Source organism: Eptesicus fuscus, chromosome 9 (assembly GCF_027574615.1).
Source record: "Eptesicus fuscus isolate TK198812 chromosome 9, DD_ASM_mEF_20220401, whole genome shotgun sequence".
Lineage (NCBI taxonomy): Eukaryota > Metazoa > Chordata > Mammalia > Chiroptera > Vespertilionidae > Eptesicus > Eptesicus fuscus.
In genome coordinates, this window is record NC_072481.1 from 28,278,911 (window position 1) to 28,300,116 (window position 21,206).

The 21,206-nt window shown below is 45.9% G+C and overlaps 2 protein-coding genes and 1 pseudogene across 4 annotated transcripts in view; all 3 read right to left on the reverse strand.

Moving 5' to 3' along the window:
* The window catches only part of ST3GAL3 (ST3 beta-galactoside alpha-2,3-sialyltransferase 3), a 162,274-nt gene extending 145,048 nt beyond the window's left edge, over nucleotides 1-17,226 (reverse strand). For both annotated transcript variants that reach the window (XM_008151241.3, XM_008151240.3), the window contains exon 1: nucleotides 17,027-17,226. The gene's annotated coding sequence lies outside the window, so the exon portion shown is untranslated. The remainder of the gene's footprint in view (nucleotides 1-17,026) is intronic.
* LOC103294914 (GTP-binding nuclear protein Ran-like) lies at nucleotides 862-4,123 on the reverse strand (annotated as a pseudogene).
* A 2,101-nt stretch (nucleotides 17,227-19,327) lies between the features above and the next one.
* KDM4A (lysine demethylase 4A) overlaps nucleotides 19,328-21,206 on the reverse strand; it is a 44,440-nt gene continuing 42,561 nt past the window's right edge. For both annotated transcript variants that reach the window (XM_008151249.3, XM_028160204.2), the window contains exons 20-22: nucleotides 20,894-21,013; nucleotides 20,524-20,616; nucleotides 19,328-20,389 (exon numbers count right to left, since the gene is read on the reverse strand). In XM_008151249.3, coding sequence (XP_008149471.2) covers nucleotides 20,249-20,389; nucleotides 20,524-20,616; nucleotides 20,894-21,013 — 354 coding nt within the window. In that variant the 3' untranslated portion in view covers nucleotides 19,328-20,248. The remainder of the gene's footprint in view (nucleotides 20,390-20,523; nucleotides 20,617-20,893; nucleotides 21,014-21,206) is intronic.

Sequence of the window (21,206 nt, forward strand, 5' to 3'; positions counted from 1 at the left end):
ACCAGCAATAACCAATTAGAAAATGTTAAGGAGGAAAAATTCCATTCATGATGGCAACAAAATCTATAAAATATCGAAAAATAAACTTAGGAGGGAATGGGCAAGATTTTCACCAAAGGACATAAAAGATCCAAATAAATACAGAGATAAAACAGGCTCCTTAAGTGAGAAGATTCAATCATGGAAATATGTCAGTTCTCCTGAAATGTCAGTTCTCTATAAATTCAGTCTAACTCCAGTCAAAATCCATGACTATTTTTTAAATCTAAAATTAATCCAAATACTTCATGCCCAAGAGGAGCCAATAATTTTTTTAAGTGAAAATAATGAGATGAGGATTTGCTTTACCAGATAGCAAAACCAACTGTTGTGCCTGAAAGTGGGAAAATGCTCAGAGTGAGGACATGTAAAACGGAAAAAGAAGCCAGCTCGAGGAGCATTAACCCACTAACCAAGAATGTAATAAATGTGGAGAGGAGAGAACTCTCCTTTACAGTGGAAGGTCAAGTAATGAAAGCAGAAGGAATAACGTCATTAGAAAAGTCACCATTTAGCAACCATTTTAGTAATAATTCAGCTAAAAAAAAAAAAAGCCAAGGATGCTAACATTAGTGGGTAAAACTTTGAGAAATGGGCTCGTATATAGTATAGTCTTAAAGGATCTCCCCACAAGATACTTATTAATTACAGCGAGGGAAAAAGTTAACTTTACAATGGAGAACTCCGAGAGACACTACCATAAACTAGCTGAAGGTATGATATGTGGAAGTGCTTTGTAATATTTTTGCAACTTTTTTAAGTCTAAAATTATTTTTAAAATAAAAGTTAAAAAAGAAAAATGTTTTTAAACTAAATGCTCAAAGAAATGTTCGAATAAAATTCAAACCAAATAAGAGATTATGTAGCCACTTTGGATGTTTATGAAAATATGTATTTTTTTTAGATATTTGAAATACAACTTTATTCTGATTCTAAACGAAAGGGAACGGGAATGACAGTAACAAACAAGCCTTCACCGCTGAGCACTGTGATGCGACTGCAGCGTTCTTATAAGGAAACAACTGCGTTCCAATACAGCTAAATACGCAGGTCCGAACAGTGAAGGTATTTCCAACTGCCACCTTCACGCTGAAGCCCACTCGTCTCTTGTGGCATCCCGAAGATCAAGCACAGGCCCTGCTTAGCTACATGACCAAGTGGCAAACACGCGGCACCACTGACATCACAGGACAGTTGCCAATAAAACCAGACTTCTGACGCTGGGCTCCAGCTTCCCTTCCTCACAGGTCGTCCTCTTCGTCCGGGAGCGCGGTGGCCTGAGCAACCTCTAGCTCGTGCTCACTCTGCGCTGCCAGCGCTGGGTCCCTGACAACCTCTGGAGGGGAAAGAGCAGGCGTGGCGACAAACGCCAAGCGAGGGTCTCCGATTCCTTTTCCAGCCCTTCGAAGGGCTTTCCAAAGTTGTAGCTACTTTGGCAGGAACGCCGTAGCACTGAAGGTTCTTCTTTGGGTGGAAGACAATTGGTTTCGCCTTAACTTTCCTGTGCTTGATGTCCACTTTGGTGCCACACAACACGCTGGGGATGTTCTCACACACCCGACCAGATCGCTGGGCCAGTCAGGCACATTCTTCTGAGTAACTCGAAGTTACATCCAACGTTATAACGGCACACTGGGCTTGGATGCTGTAGCTGTCTCGCCGTCCCCTGACCTTCTCCTGGCCGGCCGTGTTCCACATATCGAACTCATAGGCCCTCTGCCCGTGTGGAACACGAGAGAGTGCACCTCCATACCCAGGGTGGCTACATACTTCTTCTCTCATTCACCAGTCAGGTGATGTCTCACGCAGGTCATTTTCCCAGTCCCACCGTCACCAACCAATGCAAGTTTGAGCTGAACTTGGGATTTCTTTGGGCGGCCCTGGTGATGTCACTTCTAGAACCATCTTGAAAATATTTTAATAATGTTAAGATACAAGTATCAGACACTCAACTAAAAATAGACTAGAATAAAACCTGAAAGGCTAACAGATCGGTGCTGAGGATTTTTCCGGCTGGGGGGATGCACTCGGCCTCCTTGCACCGCCATAAAGGCACACAGGTAACGAGGGGCGGCTGCTCACTGGAGGCTCTCCTCAGCAAGCACAAGGAACACAGCAATCTGGACTCAGCTTCTCCTCACAAATTCATCTAATCTCAGAGGTGGTGTCTCTCTTCGGTCCAAAACGAATGCCACAAACACCAGTGAAAGAGATTGTGCAAGGCACAGAGGGCACTAAGACAATCAAACACTCAGACCCCTGCCCTAGGCGTTGTCGGTCTTCTCACTTCCTGTTCACTCTTCAACCCAACACGATCTGACCTGGCTTCCGACTGGCAGCTGAAACGGTGAGAAGAGCTACCGCATGGGGCCAAGAGCCCTTTCTCTGTTTTCTTTGCCGGGCGATGCCGAGCCACCTCCCAGGACGCTGTTCGGTCTAACCTGCTTTCCTTCAATATAGCCCTTCCTTTGGCCGTGTGTGCTCCCATAACACCCCATGCTTACCTGTCGTAGCATTTATCAAAAATGTTTATTTGTGTCTTTGCAAAGAATTAGTGTACAGTTTAAAAGCAGAATCCATAACTTAGGTCTGTGAATCATCTGCATTTAATAGCATAGCATCTAATGCATAGCAACAGTGTGTTTAAAATTAAATAAACTTCTAATTATATGGCCCAATGTAGACATAATTTAGTTTGTACACATTCCAAAAAGTAATATATACTAAAGGTATACTTTGTGTATGTCTATGTATATATATAAAATTTATATGTATGTAAATTTTAAATGTAGAGAAAAGTTTGGTTTCACACCGGGCCTATACGTGTGCATATAAGATCTTTGGTTAATCTCTTCCCTCGCCCCCTCCCTCTGAGATTCATCAGTCTGTTCCATGTTTCCATGCCTGTGGTTTCTGCTCCTGCACTGAGCGTCTAACCTCTGATGGTCAGTGTGCATTATAGTTACTGGTCAGATGGTCACTTAGGCTTTTATATATATAGATGAGTATTTGTTAAACATTTATATTCTGGCTAGTCCAGGCAGGAAACATGTCTATTGTATCACTGCTAGGTATTCAAAAATTATCTGTTCGCCGAAACCGGTTTGGCTCAATGAATAGAGTGTCGGCCTGCGGACTGAGAGGTCCCGGGTTCGATTCCGTCAAGGGCATGTACACATCCCCAGTAGGGGGTATGCAAGAGGCAGCTGGTCGATGTTTCTCTCTCATTGATGTTTCAACTCTCTATCCCTCTCTCTTCCTCACTGTAATAAATCAATAAGAAATATATTAAAAAAAAAAAAAAGAAAAAAAAAATTTATCTGTTCACTGACCGAATAGTCAGTCAGTAATAGTATGCACAAAAAAGGTAAAAAGGCAATAAGGTACATAAAGCTAGGTTATTTTAATTAACCATAAAAAGAAAACTAATTAAAATTTGAACTCACTGAAACAAACTCACCAAACTCCTGTCATTTCTAAAACATCCTACAATATGGTTTGTGGTTTTGTTTGTTCATTTTTTTTTCCAGAATTATACCAGGCAACAACTTTTTGTCTGAAATGTCAGAATTTTGCCAACTTTCAAATATCAGCCATAATGGATATGAACTCAATTATAATAAAATTACACAGAGCAAAAACCACAAAGTATTTCCTGAGCATGTCTCCTGTGAATATTTTTGAGGCAAGCTAATTAGAAGTTATTACGTACTATTTATTATCCAGCTTCCCAAACAAGTTACTGAAAAGCTCATCAATTTTTTAATAACATTTTTGTTGAATGCACACCTCCTATTCAGACTTTTTGCATGACTAAGCAGATTTAAGTAGTTAATTAATATGCAATATATTAAATTATCCTATGCAGAAGAACTGTGCGTTTTCTAATTGCAAGTCAATGTAAGGGATAAAATAATTCATACGGCTCATATTCATATATTACTGGGAACCAACTACACAGTTCTAAGAGTTTTGTATGATTTAACTCACTGAATCGTCTCAACAATCCTATGAAGTTATCATTCCCATTATATAGAGAAGAAACTGAGGCACAGAAAGGTCAAATTATCTTACCTAAGGTCATAGTGCTAGTAAATGGCAGAGCCAGAATTCAAAATCCAAATGACCCTGGCTTCAGTTATATAACATTTTTCATTTGAAGAGGCAAGAGTTTATCAGAACAGTAGTAAAAAGGAATCAGTACAGGATTTAAACAAAAATACTGCAACAAAAGTGAAAAAAAGGAATGGGGAAGGGGAAGGAGGAACATGGTAGATGAAGACCACTTAAGTGAAAAAAATTTTGTCACAGAACAGATAAAGGTCATTAACGAAGATCCTCCCAGCTGGCCTACTCCCAAACGGCTCTATAAGCCAAGAGCAAACTGAGAGCAGAGAGAGATTAAAGGCAGAGCTCAGGGGAAAACCAGTAAAACAACATTTTAAAAATAAAATTCCATTAGCCCTCATAAAAGTGAACAAAACCTTCAATGGAAGAGAGCAAAGTGGACATTGCTGGAAATACGAGTCATGAAGGCCATGCTGGATTTAAAAAAAAAAAAAGAGCAAGATAACATGAAAAATAAATTTAAAAGGAATGCCAAAACAAACCCCAAAAATCATGTAGCAATGGCAGTCATAGGAGACCCAGCATAAGCATAACTGGTATCTGAAAAACAGAATCAAGCAAATGGAACCAAAAAAGATATGCAAAAATGGATAGAGATGGGCAGAGGGGCAAGCATCTCATTGTGGTTTTGCTTTGCATCCCTCTGATGGCTAATGATGTTGGGCATCTTCCTATGTGCTTAATTCTTTATTTCTTATCAGCCTGTCTCGTGTTGCTCCAATTCTGTTATAGCTAATAATTCTTACACTTTACCTGCTCAAAGTACCATGTGGTTTCTTTCTCCTGATTGGACGCAGACGCCTGTAATATGGGCAGTCAGTAACTTTCTAACTAGAACTCAGACATCTACCAAGGTTTAAAAAAGAGAAGGCAGGCATGGACGGTGTGGTTCAGTGGTTGAGCATCGACCTACGAACCAGGAGGTTACAGTTTGATTACCGGTCAGGGCACATGCCTGGGTTATGGGCTCAATCTCTAGTGTGGGCATGCAGGAGGCAGCGGATAGATTCTCTTTCATCATTGACGTTTCTATCTCTCTCTCCCTCTCCTTTTCTCTCTGAAAACAACAAAAGAAAATGTATTAAAAAATAGAAGACAGAAAAGCTGAAAAATATTTTGTCCCTGATCAGACGCTCCCTTTAGAAGTACTAAGAAAAAGCCTGGGGGGGGGGGGGGGGAATAAAAGTCCAAGGGAACAAAACCTTTAGTTTTCATTTTGTGTGGGTTGTGGGGTTTTTTAACCAAAAACAAAAAAACTTTTCTGAATAAGAGCTGTTAAGGTTTGGTTTTATTGGATTTTTTTTATTTTTTTAATGGTGTTCAGAGGATAAGGGCTCTAGACATACTATTTTTTAATTGGAGAAAGGTGACTTCTATGTGAAAGATTTAAAATGCTGAATGCAATCGGTCTTGAGAAAATTTAACTGGAATGTTAGAAAAGATAAGCTTCCTTTTCCAGGCCAAATGAAATAAAAGGATGGCTCGTGTTAAAGGGAGATGGCAATATATCCAGAAAACTAGAAGCAGAAAATTGTAGCATGAGAGCAGTCAATAGCAATACTGAAACGGTGGGCATGGCTGTGTTCCAATACAGCCTGCAGGCCAGCTGGCCAACCTCTGCTATGTACTGTATATGGACACACATGTAGCAAAAGCATAAGAACACATGTGAAAATTTAACACTTTAAATTCAACACAGCGTATTCTCTGGTTGAAACAGGGAGGAGACTGGCAGGAAATACACAAGAGGCATTTGCTAGAAATGTAATATTCTATTTCTTTTTTAAAAAACTGACACAGCCCTGGCCGGTTTGGCTCAGTGGATAGAGCGTCAGCCTGAGGACTGAGGGGTCCCAGGTTCGATTCTGGTCAAGGGCATGTACCTTGGTTGCGGGCACATCCCCAGTAGGGGGTGTGCAGGAGGCAGCTGATCGATGTTTCTCTATCATCGGTGTTTCTAACTCTCTATCCCTCTCCCTTCCTCTCTGTAAAAAAACAATAAAATATAAAAAACTGACACAATAGGAATATTAAGATTTAATGATAGGTATCACCATATTGTTCTGTTCTTGGATGTGTGAAATATATCATAAGAAAATATGACATAAATGTTCCCTTTCATTGCGATTATTTCTCTGAGACTTTAGATGTCTTAGACCTAGGTAGTAGTTCCATATTGTTTATCTGCCCATTATCTTTTTTTTTTTAAAGCAGGGAAAGAAATTAATATTGCAGAATAATTATACTGAATTATGCTGGAAGCTATGCCGTCTTATCAGTGCAGGCGGAAGCCATTGTTATGCACCTGAGTACAGCAGTGGGAACACAGTGTGATGCATGCAGCTAAAGTATAAACAAGGTACAGGCATTAGGAGATGGTGGAAATTAGTAACTGTGAGGTTTAGGAAAAGCTTCAGCAAAGAAGACGAAGCAGCAAAAGGGTAGGAAAGGCCTTGGATGCCATGCTAAGGGGGTCTGAAATGTATCCCACTGGCAGTGAAGAACCACGTAAGGGATTAAGTAGAGAAATGACCTAGTCAGATCTGCATTTTAGAAAGGTCACTCAAGTAACAATATGGAGGGCAGCCTGGAGAAGGCGCAGGCAGAACAAGAAGACACTACTGTAACAGCCTAGGCCCTTCGCCTTCACAAAGGATGTACAGCCCCAAGATTCTGTGGATGCCCAAGTCCCTTACCTAAAACGGCTTAGTATTTGCATATAACCTATGCACATTCCCACATATACTTTAAATCACCCCAAATTTTTTTAATACCTAATGCACTGTATATGCTATGTAAATAGTTGTTATACTGTATTGCTTAGGGAATAATGACAAGAAAAAAGTCTGTGCATGTTCAGTACAGACTCAACTATCTAGGCGTAACTACATAGTACATGTCAGCAACAACATAACACTTCACTCCCCCCTCCCTCAATGTTTGATCCTCTGTTGATGGAATCCACAGATAGAGCAAGCCAACTGTATATCTCAAAGGGGACTCAAAATGATTCACCATGGTAGCAAAAGAAAATACCAGCTAAGTGAAATTAAGTCAGTTAGAGAAAGACAAGTATTACATGATCGCACTCGTATGTAGAATCTACTAGTAAGTAACAAAATAAACTGATGAACTGAGTGGATCCAGAGACATGGGAGCATGGAACAGAGTGCGGAATCTCAGAGGGAAGGCAGGGGAGGGTGGGAGGGCGGAAGGTAATCAACCAAAGAACTTGTATGCATGTATGCATAACCCATGGACACACAGAATAGGGTGCTGAAGGCCTGGGGCGGGCACACTGTAAGGGGTTCATGAGGCGGGGGGAAAGGGGGACATATGGAATACTTTCAACAGTAAAGAATTATTTTTTAAAAAAGAAAATACCAGAACTCTTGTTTATGAACTTTATTGACACTGGCCTCCTCACACAATCCCTATGTCACCTGTCTTGTGGCACATGGGGTTCAGGAAGTGTGAAAGCTCCACAGCATGGGGGCAGTGGTGCCATCACCCATTTGTGTTGTGATGCAGTGCAGTTCATGTGCCACAAAATGACATCAATGTGGTCAGTTTCAGAAGAAGATGGATCTTTTTAATAAGATGACAACTAAACTTGACAATGAGATGGTGAGCAACCATGAAACTCTTGCACCTCAAAGAAGTTCTCTGGTTATCATCTGGTCAAGTGTATATAAGATTTCTGGAACTTAAAGAGCATTTGTAAGGTAGGGGAGAGTGGGGAGAAGGGGGAGAGATCAACCAAAGGACTTGTATGCATGCATATAAGCCTAACCAAGGACACGGACAACAGGGAGGTGAGGGCATGAGTGGGGGGATGGGGGGGTAATGGGGGAATAAGGACACTTATGTAACACTTTAATCAATAAAGAAATTTTTTTTAAAAAGAGCATTTGTATATTTTTCTCTTACAAAAATACTAGTGATTCAAGTTCAATGAACTCTTCTGGGATGACAAACGTCTATTAGAAAGATGTACCTAGCAGATATTCCAAAAATACACATATCTGTCCTTTCAAAATAAAGGAGGTCTTAACAAAAGGTGGAAACTTTAAAAAAATAAATTATGTTGGGTGCATTTTGAAAATGTGTCAATTTTTCTATCCTTAGGTTTTCGTTGCCAAAAAGATGTAAAAGAGTTTTTTTGTTTGAACCACACATAACAACTCTCAGATCTGCCCTGCCAGGTGGCTCAGTTGGTTGGAGCATCATCCCACACACCAAAGGGTGGCGGGTTTGATTCCTGGTCAGGACACATACATAGGTTTCGGGTTCGATACCCGTTTGGGGTGTGTACAGGAGGTAACCAATTGATGTTTCTCTGTTTCTCTGTTTCTTTCTCTCTCTCTCTCTCTCTCTCTCTCTCTCTCTCTCTCTCTCTCTCTCTCTCTCTCCTGCCCTTCTTCCTCTCTCTTTAAAATCAATTTTTAAAAAATAATAAAATAAAAACTCTCACATCTGAATGCCAGTTTTCAAACTGTGATCCAAGACCCCAAAACCCTTTCAGTGAGTCCACAGGTTTAAAACCATTTTCATAATAATTACCAGGCAGTATTGGCCATGTTCACTCTCATTCTCTCACAAGGGTCCAGCAGAGTTTTCCAGAGGCTAATGGAGTGTAGTGTGTGCTTGTGTATTCTTGTGATTTAAAATTTTCTCAGTAATTTTGGGACATTAAATATCAATAGACAAACCTACAAAAATGAAAGCTCTTTGGAGTCTTGAATAATTTTTTAATTTGTAAAGGAGTCCTGAGACCAAGAAGTCTGAGAATGACTGATATACACTTTAAAACTTAGTAACTGAATTTTCTAACCTATGTTTAACATATTTCAAACACAAGGTTTCAGTGGCTTTTCAAGTCATGTTAAGAATACATTACATGCCATCTTTCCATTGTTCTGTAAGAAAACTGACATCAAGAAAAAGGGAAATTTACTGACATGTAGACAAATAATAAGGCAGTAGATGACATTCAATCAGAATAACATAAATTAGGTTGTACAGGAGTTCAGAGAGGAGGAATTCCTATCAGCCTGGATGACCAGGGAGGAACCTAATGGAGAACAAATCTAAATTAAAACCCCATTATCATCTTTAAAAACACGTTCAGAAGACTGAGGAGGAGCAACATTTCAGGGGGAGGCAGGCAACAATAACAATGACGACAGGCTGAAGGAAAAGTGCATACATTTTAGCAGCCCAAGCCGTGAGCACATAATAACATCAGTGTCACAAGTGTTTGCACACATGCATGTGGGACTTCTGAGTGAGGGCTGGGACAGCTGAAGAGCCATATGCAATCTATTAGCAATTAAAGAATGTTTAAGTTGGTATGATATTCACATCAATTCTTCTCTTCTCAATCTCAGAATAATTCCCTCATGCCTAACACTCCCAAACCAGCATCGTCAATCACTTAAGATGTATAAATAAAACAATAATGTTGGCAGTGGTTATCTCTAGGTGGTGGGATTTAAGGCTAATGATCACTTATTATGAACCAGGTAATATACTAAACATTAGGAATCCTAAAGCTAGTACTTTTATTATAAGAGGTACCTTATGTGTCTAATAGCATAGCACTTTATGTGTCTAATAGCACAGTACCAGGTGTGTTTTTTTGTGTTTTTTTTTTAAATATATTTTATTGATTTTTTACAGAGAGGAAGGGAGAGGGAGAGAGAGCTAGAAACATCGATGAGAGAGAAACATTGACCAGCTGCTTCCTGCACGCCCCCCACTGGGGATGTGCCCACAACCAAGGTACATGCCCTTGACCGGGAATCGAATCCGGGACCCTTGAGTCCGCAGGCCGACGCTCTATCCACAGAGCCACACCGGTTTTGGCAGTACCAGGTTTTTTATTATAAGAGGTACTAGAAGCCCGGTGCACGAATTCGTGCACCAATGGGGTTCCTTGGCCTGGCCTACAGGATCGGGCTGAAACCAGCTCTCCGACATCCCCCAAAGGGTCCCGGATTGCAAGAAGGCGCATACTCACACATACATACATACACACACACACACACACACACACACACACACACTGAGTGGTCAGATTATTATGACCACCCATCAGTACTTTGTTGGGCCACCTTTTGCCTTCAATACTGCGGCGATTCTTCTTGGCATTGACTCCATGAGATGTTGAAAGGTGATGTGAGGAATCTGACACCATGCCTGATGAATAGCACTGTCCAGTTCTGTGAGATTTGAGGGTTGTGGAACCAGCTGCCTGATGGCTCTTTTAACTTCGTCCCACAAATGCTCAATTGGATTGAGATCTGGTGATTGTGGGGGCCACCTAAGCAGGATAGTCTCCCTCACGTTCTTGAAACCACTCCTGCACAATACGAGCACCGTGGCATGGCGCATTGCCTTGTTGGAAGAAGCCATCTCCATTGGGATACGCCATCAACATGATAGGATGAACTTGATCAGCAATGATACTTAGGTATGTTGTGCTATTCCGACGTTGTTCCACACGAATTAAAGGGCCCAAGTCATGCCAGGAAAACATGTCCCAAACCATAACACTGCCCCCACCAGCTTGAAGGGTTGTACTCATGCATGTGGGATGCATGGTTTCATGCTGTTTCCGCAAAATTCTCACTCTGCCATCTGCATGATGCAACTGGAAACGTGATTCATCGGACCACATGACTTTTTTCCAATGCTCGCATGTCCAATCCTTGTGTTCCTGTGCGAATTGGAGACGTTTTATCTTGATAACTGCAGACAGCAAAGGTGTTCGAACAGGCCTTCGGCTTCCATATCCCATACGATGCAGTGTACGGCTAATTTGCCTACAAACGTCAGGTGGTCATAATAATCTGGCCACTCAGTGTATAGTCCTCTCTTCTAGTCCTAGGAAGGACATGGACACAGTCCTCATGTTATTGCAGCAGCCTAACTGGTATCCTTCCCGCCAGTCTCACCTCATTCTAATCTCTCCTCATACATAAATATTTTATGACTCTTGTGTAGGAGGCATGGTACTATGGTTGCAAACCTCAGAACTTCCCATGTCAGGGAAGTAGGATATTCGCTACTCTGCTTCCTTCACGTGCAGTAATCTTCTGAAAAGGTAAAGCTGATAAAGTAATTTCCTACCTTTGAATCCTTCAAGTGGCTCCTGATCATCTGCAACACAGAGCTGTAACTCCAGGACTTACAAAGCCTTCACAATCTGACTTCTGCAGCCTCCACACACTCCCCAAACATAGCCTGATCTCTTACCATTCAAGCATCTTCAGGATGCAGTCACTCTTTTCTGTATCTAGGCCACTGCGTACATTGTTTCCTGTCTGAAAAGCCTTTTAAACCCACATCCACCTAGCTAATAACTAGTGATTCTTCAAGACTGAGGTTAGGTGTGAACTTCGGGAAAACCATTATTTATATTCCCAGTGTGAATACAGGAGATTCCCACAGGACCCACAAACACCCTTATTACAACATATGCTAACTGCTACTTTACTGGCTTCTGGTTCCACCACACTATAGGGTCTTTGAGGCCAGGGACATACCTTTCATGTTTATCATGCCAGGACCAAGCCTAGCACAGAACTCGTGTTCAATAAATATTTGTGGGATGACAGGAGTGCCTAGTCTAGTGGGAGACACAAACATATATACAACTATGTAAAGTATGATAGATGGCAAGAATGCTACCCAAGAAAGGGGAAAACGGTAGGAAGCCGTGGGGGAAACTTTTCCCTACATCCCCGGAGTCGCCTTACCTGATTTCTCAGTTTCTTCAAATCCTGCTGCTGCCGCTGATGATAATAAGCATGATCATGAGTGCCTACTCTGAGCCAGGTACTGTGTGAAGCACTTTACATAAACAAACTCACTGAATCCTCCTAACTGCTATAGGCATTTCATTGATAAGGAAACTCGGGCTCAAGGATAAGACACTTGCTCAATGTCAGACAATGAGTGGCAGAGCCAAGATTTCAAACCAGGCCTTGCCTAACCGGTTTGGCTCGGTGTATAGAGCATTGGCCGGCGGACTGAAGGGTCCCAGGTTTGATTCCACTCAAGGGCATGTACCTTGGTTGCAGGCACATCCCCCGTGGGGAGTGTGCAGGAGGCAGCTGATCGATGTTTCTCTCTCATCGATGTTTCCGACTCTCTATCCCTCTCCCTTCCTCTCTGTAAAAAAATCAATAAAATATATATTTTTTTAAAAACAAAAAAAACAGGCCTTATCTCCTGAACCAAGGCTCCAAAGAGCACTCTATGCTTCTCTTCTTCATCAAAAGTGAAATCTCCTCCCCAATTATCAGAGTTTGATAGACTCAATTGAACCCCGTTAAACCAATAAGGTTGAAGTAAGATTCCTTTTCATATTAACCATTCAAGTGAAAATTTATCTCAAGTTATTACACACCTCCTGGCTTTTTTTTAATTATTATTATTTGATTTTTAGAGAGAGAGGAAGGGAGATGTATAGAGAGGTAGAAACATCATGAGAAACATCATCAATCAGCTGCCTCCTGCACACCCCCTAATGGGGATGGAGCCCACAGCCCAGGCATATGCCCTGACCGGGAATCAAACCAGCAATCTCTTGTTTCATGGATCATCGCTCAACAACTGAACCACACCAGCCTGGCCTGGCTTCTTAAGTTGAATATCTTAAATGGAATTTAACTTTTTTGGATGCCTCATGACCATTCCTGTGTTCATTCCTGAGGATGCTGTGACACAGTGTCCCCTTAGGAATGACTGCGCTGGGAAAGAATAGATGGCCCTGGTATCCTGTGAGCACTTATAACGCTCATAATGGAGTTCCCAATCCACCCTCAGGCCCATGCCTCGTTAGTTGAGCTATTATTTCTTGCTATTGTCAAAGTTTGTCTCTAGTAGCCCATCTGCTTTTGCTACCTCTAATCTTCTATGAGCCATGATACTCATAGAGATGTAATAGTCCTTTGTGCTATTCACAAACCATTTCCGCCTCTTTGCTTCCCAAGCACATGCTAAGACTGCAACTCCATGTGCTTTTTTAAAGTTAGGCATGGCCAGCCCTAGCCAAGTAGCTCAGATGGACAGAGCATCATCCCAAGGTTGTGGGTTTGATTCCTGGTCAAGGCACAACAAATCAATGTCAAATTGATGTTTCTCTTTCTCCCGGCACCCCCCCCCCCCCCACCGCCCCCCTGCCGGCCTGCGGACTGAAGGGTCCCAGGTTCGATTCCGGCAAGGGCATGTACCTTGGTTGCAGGCACATCCCCAGTGGGGAGTGTGCAGGAGGCAGCTGATCGATGTTTCTAGCTCTCTATCCCTCTCCCTTCCTCTCTGTAAAAATCAATAAAATTAAAAAAAAAAAATAATAATAATTTAAATCTAAAGTTAGGCATGGCCATGTCAGCCAATGAAACGTGAATGCCACTTTGGGACAGAAACTTTAAAAGCCAGCTACCCTGAGCACCATCTTTCCGTCGATCAAAATTATCGTGGAAATATCATGTCAAATGGAGTTTCCACCAGCCCGGGTCCGAGCGACTGAGGAGCAGCGCTCCCTGTGCACTCGTGTTGGACATGTGGACTGGAAGAGAAGTCCACTCTTATTCTGTTAAGCCGCTGAAGTCTTGAGGGTTTTTGTTAACGCAGCCTAACCCAGGCTCCAAACCAATACACCAGATCTCTCGGTAAGCAGTTCTCTCACGCAAGTCACTTTATGTGCAGATTTTGTGATGAATATATTGTTGGCACAAAGAATATTTCCTTGCAGCCATCCTGGTTCAAAGCTATATTCAATATAAAATATATTTGCCCAGCACCTACTATGTACAAAACACTGTGCTAGATGAGAAAGAAGACAACCCATGTCTTGAAAGAACTTCAGTCTGGGATTGGCAACTGTGCCAAAAATGGCAGACTCTGGTGTTGTAATGGTTTAAACAAGAGACAAGTCCCATCGAGATGGGGAGAAGAGTACAGAAAGGTTTCAAAGGAAATTTCTTATCAAATGGCCTGAAACATGAGTGAGAACCAACAACCAGAGATTGAAGGGGGGTCATTTAAGATAGAAAAAGCAACATGAGCAAAGATACAGAGCACAAAGAGCAAACAGTTCCACTGATCTGGAAAACATAATGAAATCTAAGGCAATGGCAAAAAATGGATTTGCCCATACTGCCCACGCCAGGCTGGGTCTGTGTTCAATTCAACAGACAGTAAAGAGCCATTAAACCTTGGCTAGGGAAGTGAGATATCCGAAAGCGATGGTACACAAGATGAATGGGAGGAAAGAAAAAAATGTTAGGGGGTTTCTGCAGTAATTCAATAGAATGGTATATCAAAGGCCCTAACTCAGCGTGATGAGAGTAGGAACAGAAAGAAGCAGATGCCAGAAATAGTGCAGAGGCAGTATCACAAGACTCTGCGTCCCAGCTGGTTTGGCTCAATGGATAGAGCGTCAGCCTATGGACTGAAGGGTTCTGGGTTCGATTCCGGTCAAGGGCACGTACCTTGGTTGCAGGCTCAGGAGGCAACCAATCAATGTGTCTCTCTCACATTGATGTTTCTCTCTGTCTGTCTCTCCCCCTCCCTTCCACTCTCTCTAAAAATCAATGGAAAAATACCCTCGGGTGAGAGTAAGAAAAGAAAAGAAGACCCAGCAACCAGCTGAACCCAGGGGGAGAAAACACACACAGCTGAGGTTAATGAGGTGTTGCTGTGCCTCTTTTCTAATGGCTGGCTGCAGTGTCTTCTGACGGAACGACTGCCTGTTTATCCTTTGCTCCATCTAGGAAAAGTTGCTTCTTTTTAAAAATATATGTATTTTATTGATTATTTTACAGAGAGGAAGAGAGAGAGACAGAGCTAGAAACACTGATGAGAGAGAAACATCGATCAGCCGCCTCCCGCACACCTCCCACCGGGGATGCGCCCGCAACCAAGGCACATGCCCCTGACCGGAACCGAACCTGGGACCCCTCAGTCCGCAGGCCGACGCTCTATCCACTGAGCCAAACCCGCCAGGGCGGAAAAGTTGCTTAGTTGCTTCTTGATTTGATACTATCTTACAGCCTGCTTTTTCCAACAGGCAACTCCCTGGAACCACCACAAGCATTCCAGGTTCTGCCCTGCCGCCTTTACCATCCCTTACCATCCTCTACCATCCTCGCTTTCTCATTTCCTCACTTCTCCTTCCACATCAACCACCCAGGCCTTCCCACTCATGCTCAACTGAACTCCTTTTCCTGCAGTCGTATAGTATCCACTGCCTCAGAATTCTAGAGACCATATCATTAGTTAACCAATTTCCAGTGTGCTCTTTATTCCCACAACTTATAGGCCCACTAGAATAAGTCTTGAGTTCCCCACATCTGTATTGCTTTGCACCCAATATATACTCAACAGACACTATGGATCATCCAAAACCAATTAGTTTCTAAGAATATGCACATCTTATTTCCTCATGTGACATGTGAAATGGAGAGATTCATCACTAAATACTTCAAAATGTCCTTCAGTTAAGAATCTTTCATCTTAAGAGCTGCTATATTGCCTTAAGAGATTCTTTGAAAATATCCTTTTGTCATAAATTTTTGTGCCAGCTTCCTTTTAATCCTTTTGACTTGAAGGTATACCACAGTTCAGTGACCATCACTCCAGGGTGATTATGACCTAGAAATAACCTACTTTTCCATGATGATTATTGTACTTTCAGAATCCTAATAAGTGCATTTTCCCCACCTTCCTGTTCAACTAGCCAAAGTATATATATAGAGAGAGAGATTATGAATTTTCAACCTTTTCATCTCATGGCACACATAAACTAACTACTAAAATTCTGGGGCATACCAGAAAATGTTATATTTTCTGCTGATCAGACAAAAAAAAAAAAATGGTGAAATTTTGATTCATTCACACCGGATAGCTATTTTTGTGTTGGCTGATGTCCTTTGTTATTTTACAAGCTAAGGGAAAAAGAGGTCAGTACCCCTGACTAAATAGTGAGTTACTGCATGTTTTAAAAATTCTTGCCGCCACACTGACTGAAAATCGCTGGTATAGATCATTCAAGGTGTATCCATAGGAAAGTGGTGTGTGTGTGTGTGTGTGTGTGTGTGTGTGTGTGTGTTTTAACAAAGTAACAGCTGCCTCCCCTGGTCCCTCTCTCAATTAACTACAATGATTCAATTGCGTTTCACTCCCTCCTCATGTCAGCGGAACACCCATGTAAATGAAGTTTATTAAGGAATTATAAAAACAGCACTGCTGCAAAAAGGAATCCAAAATATTCGTGGGGCACTATCCTAACCAAACCTCATCACCAAGACATTTCCTCCTGCAAGCGTGAGCGAAAACACAGCAGGGAGAAGCGTCGGGAGGGAAGGAAGCCAGAGAGGCGTACTTTGCCGATCACACTGGCCCCGGCCCCCGACTAGTAAACACCTGGAGCCGGGAGGGCAGTGAGCGCCGTCCGCCGCCGCTGCCCGCTCAGGCTGCCCCGCGCTTTCCCTTCCTCTTCCCACGGCCGGGGCCCGCCTGGCCGGGTCCTCCCTCCGCGCCAAGGTGCGCGGCGCGGCGCGGCGCGGCGGGGTCCGAGCGCAGATGACCTCAGGCCATTCGGTCTGGGTCCAGCCGTCCTCTCCCGCAGGCCCGGCAGCCCCTGCCCCTGCCCAGGGGAGGTCGCCCAGGGACTGGTCTTCCTGCCCGCACCCCCAGCCCCAGCCGGACCCCATTATTCCCCAGCGTTAGCGCGCGCGGCTCCGCGCCCGGCCCGGCCCGGGGACGCGGGGGAGGGGAGAGCGGGGAGCTCGGTGACCGTTAGCTGCGGCGGCGGCGGCGCCCCGACACACGCAGGACGGGCCCTTACCGCAGCGGAGAGGACGGCAGCGGAGAGGCGGCGCCCGGCCCGACGCGGGCGGGAAGGCGGAGGCGACGGCGGAGGCGGCGGCGGCGGCAGCCGCGGGGGACCCCGGAGGGCGCCCAGGACACGGTGGGCGGCATGGGCGCCGCCATAGTGGGGACGCAGCGCCGGGCGGAGCGCGCGGCCGCGACCCGGGGACGGCGGGACCACCAATCCCGCTCTCCGCCTCAGCGCCTCGCCGGGAGTCGGCGTCCGCGGCCAATCGGCGCGCGGAGGCAGGGTGGTGGGCAGGCACGGGCACGAGTGGCCCAATGGCACGGGAGCCCCGAGTTTCCCGGCCCGCCCCCCCCCTCCCTCCTCGGGGCCTGGGGCTGCGGGCGGTGCGGGGCTGCGGGGGGTGCCGCGGGGCCGCCGTGCGCGCTCAGCAGCACGTCCCGCCGGAGGGTGCCTTCTCGCCCGGCTTCACTGCCCAGAGGCGCGCGTCCCGGTGCCCGCAGGGCCCGCTGTCCTCCGGCACGACCCAGCCTCCCCGGGGCCTGCTCCTTCACCCGTGCGGTGGGCGCAGCCGGGCGGCCGCGGGCGTTCCAGGCAGAGGAACGCTGCCACTGGGTTTCCCGAGGCCCAAAGGCTTTGCACCTCCAGGGACTGGGCGACCCTGCCCCATCCTGTGGGGTGAGAGTGGACGGGGTTCCCAAGCTGCGCTTCAGTCCCATCAATTTCAGAGCCTGGCAAAAAAAGATGTGTCCGGGGACGGGACCACTCCGCCGTTTAGCCTTTGCAGCTCCGGGGGTCCTGGCTCTCTCCCCCTCCACTCCCTCCGCCCAGCAGGTGGGAAGAGGCACGGGTCCGGCTGCAATCCTTGGTTGCCAACCCAAATATCCTAACAGGAGGGCAGTCTGCCCTGGCAAACAGGCCTCGAGCAGCCGCCTGCCTGACAGGCTGGCACAGTGAGGGAGTTCCGAACTGCGGCTTGTGTGTGATCTAAATAAACTCTCATTAACTCTTTAAACGTTTGTTTTCCCGTCGTTCCCAGGCTGACCAAAATAAAAGGCATCAACTTTCTAGAAAAATAGATAAGAACTCCGCTGGGTGAAGATCAAGAATCCCAGCTATGCAGGTGCTCTAAGGAAGGCGGGTCGTGGAGGTGGTGGGACCCGGCCAAGTCTGGGGGGGGAGGAGGGGTGTTCCTCTCCTCCGAAGGCACAGCTCACCAACCCACTAAGGCCTGCCTCTGCCATCTTACCCAGTGACCCCCGGGAATCAGTGCGTGCTGCACAAAAACCCAACCTCCCTTTCTTGGCCCCAGGAGGGGAGCTGGCATAGAATAAGTGTCTGAAACCTGCTGCTCCGCCCCCCAGAATGACACACCAGGAAGCAGCCACCTCCGAAGCACTAATTGTTGAGTTGACCCACGCCTCTCCTGCACCTGGACAGGGCCGTGGAACGGAGAGGCCACCCAGGGACCGACTGGAGCAGCTGTGCTGTGCCCAGGTCCTGCACCCATTCCCCGGCGCCTCCCTGGCCTGCTGCTGTGCTAGCCCTGTCCACCTGGACCTCAGGGGCCCACCAGGCACCGGGTCTAGGTCTTCCTGCAGGGAAGCTTCTCAACAACCAGACAGCTCGGAGCAGCTTCAAGACCCCCTGGGACTCCTCTGGGGGTCAAGTCCCTTGCTCTTCTGGCACCTGAAATGTACTCCCGTTCAAGCTGGCTCCACAATTTGTATGGAACAGAGATTCTGGGATGAACTTGACCGGCTCAATGAAATGAGCCAGAAGTGGGAGATCAAATTCAGTTGTACAGGCTGACTGGTGGTCTGGTCTTCCCTTTATCACCCCTCCTTCCAGCCTCTAAAGCAGGGGCAACAACGGGCACTCGAGGCCAGGTGCCTCTGCTCCCCGTCCCACCACGCTACATACAGCACCTGAACTTGTCAAGGAACCCATCTTCAGGGCAGCCTCGTAGATCTTTCCACACCGAGTCTTCTCAATACCGGGCCCTGCGCCAGAGCCACGCCTCTAGTCACACCCCCAGCCTGACCCTGGGCCACTCGGGCTCCTGGGGGCAGACACAGCCAATCCTCTGCTCAAGACATTTTATTGCTAAGGACAAGGTGATGCACCAGTTTTCAAAATAATTTGGTTTATAGCGTTCATAAGTAACAAAAACCAGGGAAATATTATAAATCTGATTCTTGTATACACAGGGTACAGATGTGAAGCCCTCCAATCCTGGGCCCAGGCAAACAAATTCATGAGGAGCAAAATCCTGTTTAACCCCTTCAGTGTTGCCCCCCAGTCCCACCCCACCCCCCATATCCACTCCCTCCCATTCCCAGACCAGGGGCAAACTTGCCCCTGGCCACCAGTGGCCCCAATTCATCTTAACCCTCCCAGCTCCCACACTGATTGCAATTTTCTGTTGAATCACCACCAGGCTCTGCCTGCTCCCATCATTAAGATCCTCCTGCATGGTATTCCCTACCCACACCCTCTAATACTGTGCCACAGGGGCCCTGTGTCTAGAGAGATGTGGGCACACACTCATGTTACCCCTCTCTTCTTCAAGATGGGACGAAGAGGTGGCCTTAGCTCCTTAGTATCTCAACACTGCAGCTTTGCCAGCATTCCCTGGAGGCAGTTCAAGGGACAGACGCCACAACCATCTCCAGCCAACCCCAGGGGCCCTTATTCAGCTCAGCTGAGGGCAGAATTTCACATTTTGTTTGCCCTGGATAGGCAAAGGAAGGAAGTAAAGGCCAGGGGCTGGCAAAAGCTGGTACAGACCAAACACACACACACACACACACACACACACACACACACACACATAAATACAAAAGGGGGAAGGGACGGGGGGGCAAGCACCGGCACCTCTTCCTAGTGGGTGCAGGTGATCATTAGGAAACTAAGTTCTAGGCCAAGAACAGGGCAACCAGTCCAGCTAGCGTAGTCGACCCCATTAGAGACCATGCAGCCACAGCATTCCCGTGCTCAGCCCCTCCGTGGGCGCTCAGCGGCTGCTGCCACAAGTCCAAGAACGGCTTATCCTTTCACTAGAGGTGAACGCGATGAGGGTGGGGTGAGAAGATGATGGGGTTGGTTATTTCATTCCTTTGCATTTTACAACTTCATTTTAGAGACTTCAGAGTTCGAAGGGTCTGCTGTGCTGTGGAGCCTCCAGAGTGTTCTCGCCTTGGTGGCTGGGAATCTCTTGGCTCCTGGAAGCACCTACTCCATGATGGCCCGGTATAGTGCAGGCTCAATGTAATCTTCCCGGTATCTTGAGTTGATAACTCGCTGCCGTTTCTTTTCCTGTTTAACCTCCTTCTCCGTGAAAATCTCGTTGAAGCGCATGTCTGAGGCTACTGACTACAGAAGAATAGGCAAGCCAAATGAGCACTTTGTGGCCAACCACCATGAGAAGGAAAAAAAAAAGGGGGACACATCCTTGCCTTGTTCCCTTCCTCCCAGTCAGGAACCCAGGGCACACAGAACACACTCACCAGTCTAGACTTGACTCTCTTGGGAAGCTCTTCATCCAGCGTGTATACATCATCTCTCTTAACCACAAGCTGTGAGCCATCCTCAAACTCCACCTACCAAGGAAACACAGACTTTGCTAAGATATCCCTGACTCTCTCTCTGGGCCACCATGCACACTGGCCACTTCCTGTAGTCATAGGAAGAAATCAGAACCCTGAAGGTCTGCCATGTTTGAAGCCACAGCTGGCAGACTGGACACAGGGCAGCCCCTAGCTCTGAAAGGGTTGTTCCGGACTCCCTTAGCTCTCCAAAGAGCAAAGACACACCTCTGGCCCGAGAGGAAACACTGAATTAATCAGGTACTCTCCCAACCCCCAAACCTCTGGCTACCTGGTACATCTGGATGGGGTGGGAGGCCACGAACTTGGCTCCATAGACTTGGCCATCTGTCCACCGCACTTGAACCACTTCCCCTTCAGCAGGAGGACCCAACTGGAGACAATCCTGACTCTGAGGGAACAGGAAGAGAAAAGAGTGAGAGGATGTCCATGTGAGCACAGTGGTAACCACCATCTACCTCAGGAAAGAATGAACCAGGACGAATTCCTGCTCCTGTGGAAATACTCAAGGCACTTGCTCATGCCGAGGCATGATGATGGTCGTCAGGGAAAATACTGTGTAATTGTTTGAGTTGTGAGTTGAA